The following is a 12,127-nucleotide window of genomic DNA, read 5'->3' as shown; positions in this document are numbered from 1 at the left end:
ATTATCAATACCAGGTCCACCCTTTCGGCCTTTTGACAGCTTCAAGAGCTTTTTCGAAAACTCTGGCTGTAGTAACTATATACCTCCACTGTTGGTGAGTAAGAATATTGCCATATCTCGACAACTGCCTCATAAAGGGCACGTTGTTTCAGGAATCCCAGTGTATGGCTAGCATAACTCTCTCTCTACTATTCAACCTCGGGTTTCACATAAACTACCAAAAATCTACACTCAAGCCTACACAAACTCTAGAGTTTATAGGCGCTCGCCTGAAAACTACTGTAGTCACAGCTACACTACCCAGTCACAGATTTGAGGCCCTACAAGGCCTAATAGCTGTGGCCCGTGCATCTCCAACTACCACAGTGCATGAAGGCTTGACAATTCTGGGTCATATGGTGGCAACCACATACGTGGTGAAACTGGCCAGACTGCACGAGATGCTTACAAGCATAGCTTTCTACAGTCTATACCCCTTCCAGGGCTCAAAGCTGTCACCATGCTATCACATGTCCTCACATCCCTACCCTGGGGAAATATACTACAGGCCATGCCCTTCCAATAACTTGCTCCCACGGTTACCATAGCCTTTCCCTTCCTCCTCCCCTCCAGCCTCATGCAGTGTGTGCTGTGGCTGGCAGGTGGAAGCTGTGAGCTTCTAATCAGGGTTTGAAATCTAGAAGCCTCTGCATTGGTGGAGCCTTAGCCCTTCCCCCTGATTATCAGTCAGTCCAGGGCTTTATGAAGGAGTGAGTCAACGACCAGGGAGCTTGTGAACAGGGACTGCTAACGGAGTTTGGAGAAGGTGTTAGGAAGCGGAGTGGGAAGGGGGTGAGATACACTCGCCATTCTTTAACATCTTTTCACTACACTCCTGCCCTTCAAGGAGGCATTTAATAACAACTGAGGAATCACTCGGAAGGAAGGCAGGTATGGATGGTGATAGGTCTGCTGTTGTTACCTGCTCAGCATGTGCCATGTTTGTCTTCGTCCCGGAAGAAAGAACGGATTTCATCTACACTAAATGCAAGCTGGTCACCATTTTGGAAGAAAAAATTAAAGGACTTGAGTCCCAAGTATCGACCCTACATTCTATCGAGGACGAAGACTTCCTTGATAGAAGGCACCATTTAATCCTGCAGGCTCAGCAGGCTGAAGAGCCAGTCAGGGCAGTACAGGATAAGGAAGAAAACTGGCAGCATGTAACCTCTAGAAGGAGAAGGCGGCCAACTTGGGTATTCCCCATTCCTGTAGAGGTAAGTAACCACTATCAGGCTCTCTCCACAGGCGCGGTGGAGCATGCTTTGGCAGGGACCTCTCAGGGAAGAAATCAGAAGGGAACACCATCTACTGGAAGGCATGGATGCATAGTCCTAGGGACGGGGGTTCCATGACCACTATCCCCAAAAGAAGAAGATGGGTGGTGGTGGTCGGGTACTCCCTCCTAAGAGGGACTGAGTCATCCATCTGCTGCCCAGACCTCCATTCTCGAGAAATGTGCTGCTTACCGGGAGCTCACATTCAGAATGTGACCGAGAGTATTCTGAAAGTGATTAAACCTTCGGATCACTACCCCTTCCTGCCTCTCCATGTAGGAACTAATGATATGGCCAAGAATGACCTTGAGCGGGTCACAGCAGATTATGTAGCACTGGGAAGGAGGATCAAGAAATCTGAAGTGCAAGTGGTGTTCTCGTCTAACCTTCCGGTTGAAAGGAAAGGTCTGGATAGGGATCGTTGAATAGAGGAAGTAAATGCGTGGTGGTGTCACAAAGAGGGCTTTGGTTGCTTCAACCCTGGGGGACTGTTCTGGGCACAAGGATTGTTAGGAAGAGATGGGATCTACCTAACCAAGAGAGGAAAGAGCATCTTCACGGGCAGGCTTGCAAATCTAGTGAGAAGGGCTTTAAACTAGGTTCGTTGGGGGACGGAGACCAAAGCCCTGAGGTAAGTTAGGAAGTCGGACACCGGGAAGAATCCCAAGGAGGAACGAGCAACAAAGGAGGACCCCTGATTCGGATGGAGAAGGTAGGGTGATCAACTGGTTATCTAAGGTGTTTGTACACAAATGCAAGAAGCCTGGGAAACAAACAGGAAGAATTAGAAGCCCTGGCCTAGTCGAAGAACTATGATTTGATTGGAATAATGGAGACTTGGTGGGATGACTCGCATGACTGGAGCACTGTCATGGAAGGGTATAAACTGTTCAGGAAGAACAGATAGGGAAGAAAAGGAGGAGGAGGAGTTGCATTGTATTTAAGAGAGCAGTGATTGCTCAGAGCTCCAGTATTTAGAGGGAGAAAAGACTGTTGAGAGCCTATAGGTTAAGTTTAGAGGTGGAAGCAACAGCAGTGATGTTGTGGTTGGTGTCTGCTATAGACCACCAGATCAGGTGGATGAGGTAGACAAGGCTTTCTTTGGACAACTGAGAGAAGCTTCCAGATCTCAAGCCCTGGTTCTTATGGGCAACTTTAATCACCCTGACATATGTTGGGAGACCAATACAGCAGTACACAGACAATCCAGGAAATTTTTGGAGAATGTTGGGGATAACTTCTTGATACAAGTGGTGAAGGAACTGACCAGGGACCATGCACAGCTTGACCTGCTGCTCACAAACCGGTAAGAACTAGTAAGGGAAGTAGAGGTGGGTGACAACCTGGGAAGCAGTGATCATGAGATGGTAGATTTGAGGATCCTGACCAAAGGAAGAAAGGAGAGTAGCAAAATACACACCCTGGACTTCAGAAAAACAGACTGACTCCCTCAGAGAACTGATGGGATGCTTAAATGAAGGGGAAAGGAGTCCAGGACAGCTGGCAGTATTTTAAAGAAGCCTTATTGAAGACACAGGAAGAAACCATCCTGATGCGCAGCAAGAAAAGCAAATACGGTACGTGACCAGATTGGCTTACCGGGGTCATCCTTGGTGAGCTTAAACACAAAAAGGAAGCTTACAAGAAGTGGAAACTTGGACAGATGACTAGGGAGAAGTATAAATATGTTGCTCGAGAATGCAGGGGATTTCTCAGGAATGCAAAAGCACAATTGGACTTGCAGCTAGCAAGGGATGTGAAGCATAACAATAAAGGTTTCTACAGGTATGTTAGCAATAAGAGGGTGATTAGAGAGTGTGTGGGGCCCTTACTGGATGAGGGAGGTAACCTAGTTACCGATGATGTGGGAAAAGCTGACATACTCAATGTTTTCTTTGCCTCAGTCTTCACAGACAAGGTGGGCTCCCAGACAGATGAACTAGGCAACGCAGCATGGGAAGGGGAAAGAACAAGCCCTTGGTGGGGAAAGAACAAGTTAGGAACTATTTAGAAAAGCTAAACATACACAGATCCATGGGCCCGGATTTAATGCATCTGAGGGTACTGAGGGAGTTGGAAAATGTAATTGCGGAGCCTTTGGCCGTTATCTTTGAAAACTCTTGGAGATCAGGAGAGATCCCGGATGTTTGGAAAAAGGCAAATGTAGTGCCCATCTTTAAAAAAGGGAAGAAGGACAATTCAGGGAGCTACAGACCAGTCAGCCTTACCTCAGTCCCTGGAAAAATCATGGAGGGGATCCTCAAGGAATCCATTTTGAAGCACTTGGAAGAGGGGAAAGTGATCAAGAATAGTCAGCATGGATTCACGAAGGGCAAGTCATGCCCAACCAATCTCATTAGCTTCTATGATGAGGTAAGTGGCTCTGTGGATATGGGAAAGTCAGTGGATGTGATATACCTTGACTTTAGCAAAGCTTTTGTTACAGTCTCCCACAATATTCTTGCCAACAAGTTAAGGGAATATGGATTGGATAAATGGACTGTAAGATGGATAGAAAGCTGGCTAGACTGTCGGGCCCAACGGATAGTGATCAACGGCTGGATGTCAGGTTGGTGGTCGGATTCTAGTGGGAGTGCCCAAGGATCTGTTCTTGGACCGGTTTTGTTCAACATCTTTATTAATGACCTGGATGAGGGGATGGATTGCACCCTCAGCAAGTTCGCAGATGACACTAAGCTAGGGGGGAGAGGTAGATATGCTGGAGGGTTGGGATAGGGTCCAGAGTGACCTGGACACATTAGAGGATTGAGCCAAAAGAAATCTGATGAGGTTCACCCAGGACAAGTGCAGAGACCTGCACTTGGGATGGAATAATCCTAAGCATTGTTCCAGGCTGGTGGACTGACTGACTAAGTAGTAGTTCTGCAGAAAAGGACCTGGATATTACAGTATATGAGAAGCTGGATATGAGTCAACAGTGTGCCCTTGTAGAAAAGAAGGCTAATGGCATATTGGGGTGCATAAGGAGGAGCATTGCTAACAGATACAAAGACGTGATTATTCCCCTTTATTCGCATTGTAGAGGGTCCAGCTGAGGGTGACCAAAATGATTAGGGGGCTGGAGCGCATGACCTATGAGAAGAGACTGAGGGATTTGGATTTGTTTAGTCTGCAGAAGAGAAGAATGAGGGGAGATTTGATAGCAGCTAACTTCCTGAATGGTGGTTCCAAAGAGGATGGAGATAGGCTGTTCACAGTAGTGATGGATGGCAGAACAAGGAGCAATGGTCTCAAATTACAGTGGGAGAGGTCTAGGTTGGATATTAGGAAAAACTATTTCACTAGGAGGGTGGTGAAGCACTGGAATGGATTACCTAGGAAGGTGGTGGAATCTCCATCCCTAGAGATTTTTAAGTTTCGGCTTGACAAAGCCCTGACTGGGTTGATTTAATTGGGATTGGTCCTGCCTTGGGCAGAGGGCTGGAGTTGATGACCTCCTGAGGTCTCTTCCAGCTCTGTGATTCTATGATTCATCTTTCATGGGGTGGGGACCCCATTTAAGCCCCATATAGCACAAGGCAAGTTGTCCTAGAATGAACAAACGCTCCACATCAACTTGCTCGAGCTCAGAGCAGTCTATTATGGATGCCACCTTTTCCTACCATATATAGCACACAGGACGATCAATATCATGACGGACAATAGCACGTGTATGTACTACATCAACGAGCCTGGTCCAGCTCCTTTGTATAGAAGCAGTGAAACTATGGAATTGGTGTATCACGTACCATGTCATTCCCATAGCTACATACCTCCCAGAGGTACTCAGTGTAACAGTGGACAACCTCAGCTGCAATTTCTCTGATCATCACGAGTGGGAACTAGACTCTTGAGCCCTGCGAGACGTATTTCACAAACAGGGACAACCGTACATAGATCTATTTGCAACCAGGACCAATCAAAAGTGCCAGCTATACTGCTCCAGAGCAGCTCTTGCCAAGGGCACTCTAGGAGATGCCTTTCTTCTCTTCTATCTGCATTCCCACCACGCCCTCTGATCCTCAGAGTAATAATGAAAATCAGACTAGATCAAGCATGGGTAATTATTGCTGCACCAGCGTGGTCAAGACCAACCTGGTTTCCGTACCTGCACAGACTATCAGCAGTAGATCCCCACAGCTTTCTCCCACAACGCAATCTCCTCACTCAACATCATGGCAGAACTCTTCATTCCAATCCAAAGAGATTTAATCTGAAGGCGTGGCTCCTTCATGGCTCCAGGTTGCTGAAAATGGCTGTTCAGATAGATTAAAACAAATACCCATCAATAGTAGGAGGGAGTCTACCAGGAAAACTTACCTGTGCAAGTGGAGGAGGTTCTCCAAATGGGTGAATCAGAATCACCACTCACCACCTGATGCTGCTCCCGTCGCCGTGTTTCTAGACTACCTCTTGGAGTTAAGGAAAGTGGGGCTCTCTTTCGACACAGTAAAGGTTTATACAGCGGCGATAGCAGCCTTCCACAGAGCCAAGGAGGGCAGTTCAATCTTTAAGCATCTGGTTACCAAACATTTTCTCACTGGTCTCCAGAATATGTTCTCATTGGTATGACCGCCAACCCCCATTTGGGACTTGAACCATGTCCTCAAGAGCGTAACTAAACCTCCCTTTGAACCACTAGCCACATGTTCCTGGTTGCATCTCTCCAAGAAGGTTGCCTTTTTAGTGGCCATAACTTCTGGCAGGAGAGTCAGGGTGTGTCTAGACTACAGGGTTTTTTTGAAAAAAGTGGCCTTTTTTCGAAAAAAATCTTCCCCTGCGTCTAGACTGCTGCCATGTTCTTTCAAAAGTAAATTGAAAGAATGCGGCAGGTTTTTCAATTGTGGAAAACCTCGTTTTATGAGGAAGAACGTCTGTTTTCAAAAGTGCTCTTTCGAAAAAAGGCGCTATGTAATGCAAACTGCTTTTTTGAAAGAGAGCATCCAGACTGCTTTTTCAAAAGTACTGGTTGTAGTCTAGATGCTCTTTTTTGAAAGAGGCTTTTTCAAAAGTATCTTTCAAAAAAGTCTCTTTCAAAAGAGGCTTGCAGTCTAGACGTAGCCTCAGTGAGTTAGGAGCACTAATGGCTGACCCGCTATTCACGATATTCACCAAGGACAGAGTAATCTTTGACCCCATCCCAAGTTTCTCCCGAAAGCGCCATCCCCTTTCCACATCAGTGAACCCCGTACATTGACTTGTATTCTGTCCCAAGCCACACGCCGATCCATCCCATACAGCACTGAATACCTGGGATGTTTGGAAGGCACTCGCCCTCTACCTAGACTGAAGAAAACCATGGAGATCCAAGGGTCAAGCCATCTCCTTGCAGAAAATATCCAAATGGCTCTTCTCTTGTATTCATATGTGAGACACTATTCACAACAAGCAACTTCCAGACACCATCACTACTCATTTTACAAGAGCACTTGCCTCCACAACAGCCTTCCTCAAAAATGTACCTTGAGAGGACATTTCCAAGACAGTCACTTGGTCATCGGACCACTCTTTTGCCAAACATTGTGTCCTCACTGCTGCAATTGCTCCGTCAGTGTCAGTAGGACAAGCAGAACTATCCTCAGTCTCGGGGGCAGGGCTCCAAGCATGCCTCTATAATGTAGAAACTGCTCTGTACTCACCAGAGTGGAGCACCCATAGGGACATCATTCAAAGAAGAAAAGGGAGTTACTCACCCTATGCAATAATGGGAATTCTTTGAGATGTGTGTTCTCGTGGGTGCTCCACTACCGTGCATCCCTACTTTGGAGCCCTTTGGTGGCTTTCAGCCAGGGTAGAGAAGGAATGGAGGAGCCATGCTGTGTGCCTAACAGACACCAATGGCACGAGGCGGTACTACAGCGCACGTGTGGCATGGCGGGGCACTGCTAGAAAAATCTTTGGTCACTGGCACGAGGACGCACCAGCACCCACAGTGAAGCACCCCCAGGGGGAGACATATTGAAGAACCCCAATTACTGCCCAAGGTGAGGAACTCTCTTGTCTGTGTACTGGCTTTAAAAACTAAATACTATATTAATATTAATTTTAATTTAACTTCAGTAGTTAGACTAAATAACGTAATTTAGTGAATATAACCCGCACCTGAATATACCCTGCAGTTTTTTCTATTTGAGTAAAAAAAAATCTTGTATACCCCTTGCACCAATATAACCCATGGGGTATACAAGACTTTTCTGTGCCAGGGATATATTTTCTGGGGGTATATTTACAGTGTAGGGGGGAGGGGGATTAGCCACTCACCACCCCAGGTTCCAGGGCAGCCTCCAGTCTCTAGCCTCGGGTGGGGGAGCGCTCATCCCACAGGTTCCTCCACAGCTGCAGGAAGGGGCAGGGGAGCAGAAACCACCAGCCTCTGGGTTGGGGAGCACTCACCGACCGGTTCCTGCGCAGCCACAGGAAGGGGCAGAGGGATGAGTGCTCCCCCGCCCCTTCCTGCTGCTGCGCAGGAACCGGGGGAGTGAGTGTTCTGGAGGCTGGCAGCTACACAGCCACAGGAAGAGGCAAAGGAGAGCTCACCCCTGGTGAGTAAAAAACATTCTGTATATCCAGCACCTGAGTATAGCCCATGGGGGGGTGCAGGGTTTTTAAAAACGAATATATTCGCTAAATTACGGTAGTATACTGGAAATAGAAAATACCTCAGGCAGGGGTTCTCAAACTTAGTGATACCCCCTAAAATGCTAAATGAATTTGTGTGAACCCCCCCCCCCCCCCACTGCTCCACGAGTAAAGGAGGAGTTGGGGGTCTTCGGGAGCAGCAGGGCTGGCAGGGGGAGATCAGGAGGAGGAGGGGAGAACTGGCTGGCCAGGAGGGGGTTGGAAGGAGTGTGAATCGGCCGGCAGGGACCAGGACTGACCCGGGCACGTGCAGATCCCAGGGCGCTGCCTGTCCTGCACACAGTCCTGGTAAAGCGTGAGTGAGTTCGGCTGTGGCTCCACCATGTGCTTGATGGGTGCTCAAGAGCACATACAAGGCTTCCCCTCTTCCCCAAGGTGTCACATGCAACCAGAGGCTCTCAGCATTGATTGCACCCCACCTTCCAGCCGCTCCTCTCGTCCCCACCAGGCTTCCATGGGACACCCAGCTGGAAAACCAGAAAAAAACGGACATTGCACATGTCCGGTATTTTCTGACTTTTTTTTACCGGGCAGAGGGCCCAAAAACTGCGACCTTGCTCTTAGTTGCTCGCGACCCCCGTGGGGGTCACAACCCACAGTTTGAGAAACTCTGACCTAAGTTATGAGCATCAGATTTGGGATGGTCAGGGAGATGAAAATTGCAATCTCTGCCAACAATTAGCATTTGCAAGTCAGATATTAGCTAGGGATCTATGGGTTGAAAGTTGAGGTAAATTCAGTTCATACATGCATTTGGACAGTGTATGAACAGTTCATTCAGGGTACGTCTAGACTACATCCTTCTTTCGACAGAGGGATGTAAATTAGGCACTTTGAAATTGCAAATGAAGCTGGGATTTGTATTTCCCGTGGCTTCATTTGCATAATTGCGTCTAGACTGCAGTTTCAATTTCGAAATAGCGCTTTTTTGAAAGAGCGCCATTATACGATTATGCAATTTAAGTGTGGGAAATACAAATCCCAGCTTCATTTGCAATTTCAAAGTGCCTAATTTACATCCCTCTGTCAAAAGAGGGATGAAGTCTAGACATACCCTCAAGCTTGAGGGAAAGATCTGTAAATTTCAGAACGGCAAGGATGCCACAAGAGACCTATTCAGTGATTGGAAAGACACAGCATATAAAGTGCTTGCAATTGATTTTTAGACCTTCAAACAGTAGGTTTGGTTTTTGTTTCTGGAACAAAAAGACGTGAAACTATAGGTCACTGCAGTACAAAAAGTATGTGAGGGCTTAAACATTTGCTTTCTGTTTGTTTCAATCCTTTGTTGCTTTTTAAAAAGTGAACTCCAAAGCAAAAGTGGAGTTTTAGTTCAGCGTGGATGTGGGCTAAATTTTTAACTGACAAAGATTGAATGAAAGGGAAAGGAGGGACATTGAGCACAGCAACAAGGTATTTTTTTTTTTTTTTTTAAAGGACAGGTTAAAAGTTAATTCAAAGTTTTGTTTCTGTGCTAAGTTCTCACAGCCTGATTAATGGGAATTCAGCACAGAAACATGTAAATCTGTGTTTTATTTCTGAGTCTTGTGTAGTCTTAAGACAGGCTGGTAGAGACCACTCTCAGAAGTTTCAGAATTTGTGAAACTAGTAGCATTGAAGTTCACTGCATGGCATTAACACATTGATCAGAGTGTTAGCTCACTGTAACCCTTTTTGTACATTTTTGTGAATATATCATCTGTTTTTGTTCATTATTTTTATAGCCTGAAGAAGCTATAGAAATCTATGAGCAGGCTTTAAAGAAAAACCCAAGAGATATAACTTTAGCAAGTAAAATTGGAAAAGCCCTAATCAAAACTCATAACTATTCAAAGGTATGTTATGAATAGTTCATATATATTCTGTATAAATGGATTACTGTCTCCTTCCGTGTTAACTTGTTTTTCTAGTACACATGCAGATAGAAGCATTTTACTATGAAAGTTCCAAAAAAGTGGTTTTTATACTCCTCAAAATGCCTGGAGTGTTGAATGTTGATTTTTCTCTACATCAAGGCTAAACAGACCTGGTAATGTCTTATGGAAAACTTAAAAAAAAATCTACTTAAAAATAATTAATGTTTTTCTTCCCTTACTTTTCACTACTGAAGACAGCTACATAAAAATAAGGTATTTGTTGCTAAAGAATTCATCTGTTCCAGGCTGATTTGCTTCTTGAAATTGCCCCGTCTGTGATATCCTCATGTAGGGAGGCTAAGTGGCTACCCGTTGACCCAGAGGGGAAAGAGCCCCTTCTTGAACCCTGGCAGGCAGACCCTGGCCCCATCCAATCACCTGACCAGAAGTTGGGGCAGGTCTAGCTGTATAAAAGGCCGAGCCAGAAGTTCAGTCAGGCCCCAGCTGCCAGAGGAAGCAGATGCCTGCCCTGCGCCACTGAGCTGAGAGGCTGCTGAGGACTTAAAAGAGGCTGAGGACTGGAGTGGACCATCAGGACTCCAGATGGACTTTGACCTGAAGGAACTGCAAACCCTGCCAGAGAGTCCATCCCTAATGCCCCAGAGGACCTGCTGTGGAACCAGATATACACAGAAGAAGAATGTGGAAGGAGTCCAGGGATAGCCAACCTTAGTCTGACTGAACCAGAGCCTGAGAGTCAGTGTGTTGTGGTCAGGATCCCCACTGACACAGAGGGGTGGAGCGGATGGGCCTGCATTCCCCCTCTGCCACCTCAATGCATGGGTAGCAGTCTCTCACCTGCTGTTCCAGGCCAACCACCTGTGCTTGTTGGACCTTCACCAGAGCAAGGAGACCTAATTGTTTGTTTGCCCTAATCTGAACTATTTGTGTATTTGAGGCCACACCTAGGAACTGCTGCTCAGCCTGAGCATAGGCCTGAGCCCCCAAACTGTTTGGTTGCCATATCCTGAACTAGTGTCTGGGTCTATAGACTATTAACAGCTTGTGTATCAGCCCATCCAGACTAAGGGCCCAGGCCTATAGAGTATTGGCTGGGCTGCACCAACAGTCATCGGCCCTAGCCCCAGAACTAGTGTTTCCTGTCCTGAGGGGGTACTTTGTCCTATTAGCTGTTGGCTTAGTCTGGCCACAGGCCTGAGCACAAGAACTACGGTGACCTGTTGGACTGAGGTGGAGTGACTGCCCACTGATGTAGAGGGGAGGAGCCCCTTTTTGAGCCCTAGTGGGCTACACCTCATCAGAACCAAATAATGTTGTCACAATAAAAAGATTAGGATTTCTGATAGAAAATAAGCAAATGCATAATAATTAATTAATTAATGTTTTTTAAGTTTAGTATAGCACATCTCAGAATTACAAGATTCAGTTAATTGAACAATCCATGCTACGAATGTGGAACAAATATCTCCCAAAATATTCTTTGGACACTTCTTACTGTTTGTTACTGTGCAATTGAACAGATAGTATTGTATATTAGCACACATTACTTTGACATAAATTCTTACTTAGCACTTCTTGAACTATGTCAAAGTGGATTCTGCTCTGTGTTTGAAAGCATATTATACACAAAAGATTGGAATCTTTAAATAGACATATTGATTGGGCTGAGTTGGTAACATGGATGTCCTTACACTCTCCCATCCAAAAGCATAATGGTCAGACCACAGCTGTTCCTTAGCTACTTTTTGCCAACTGTGACAGTTCCATCCAGGTACCATGGATCAGTAATCAAGACAAGAAATCAGAACATTCTGCCAAATCTGATTGTCTCCTCTCAGAGAGACAAGCTAAAATCTTTTTTTGCTTCTGGGAATGGACCAGTAAACTCTTGCAATGGTGGCAAGTATTTTGGTTCACTTCTGGCTCAGTATCTAAGAGACACGAAACCATACTTATACCTGACAGTGTTGGTGACTGCCAACTGCAAGTATCAGCATCATAATAGAATCATTAACTGTGTTACTAATCTGATGTTCAAGGAGTTTGCTTCACTCTTCATGCAATGGATTCATTGGTGGTTTCTGCAGTTCATGGGAAAATATCCAAGAGTACACCTAAAGAAAAGAGACAAACTGTATTTCTTTGGGACAAAGGGTTATTCGTTAATGTCACTTCAGCTACAAAGAGTGAAGTCTGAAGCCTTGTTCACAAAGTACAGCCATCTAAAATGTTGACATTATCTGATTAAAATATGACCATTGTTGCTTCCGTTATATCATCGCAACAAAGTTTTTA

At 45.7% G+C, this 12,127-nt stretch overlaps 1 protein-coding gene across 4 annotated transcripts in view; it reads left to right on the top strand.

The window, feature by feature from the left end:
- The window catches only part of TTC21B (tetratricopeptide repeat domain 21B), a 133,186-nt gene that overhangs the window by 62,464 nt on the left and 58,595 nt on the right, over positions 1-12,127 (top strand). For 3 of the 4 annotated variants that reach the window (XM_075933527.2, XM_075933528.2, XM_006124789.5), the window contains one exon: positions 9,680-9,790. The exons of the other annotated variant lie outside the window; for it this stretch is intronic. In XM_075933527.2, coding sequence (XP_075789642.1) covers positions 9,680-9,790 — 111 coding nt within the window. The remainder of the gene's footprint in view (positions 1-9,679; positions 9,791-12,127) is intronic. 4 annotated transcript variants of the gene reach the window in all.

Source organism: Pelodiscus sinensis, chromosome 7 (genome assembly GCF_052426305.1).
Source record: "Pelodiscus sinensis isolate ZL-2025 chromosome 7, ASM5242630v1, whole genome shotgun sequence".
In the NCBI taxonomy this organism is placed as follows: domain Eukaryota; kingdom Metazoa; phylum Chordata; order Testudines; family Trionychidae; genus Pelodiscus; species Pelodiscus sinensis.
This window is presented reverse-complemented; position numbering and strand designations above follow the sequence as displayed.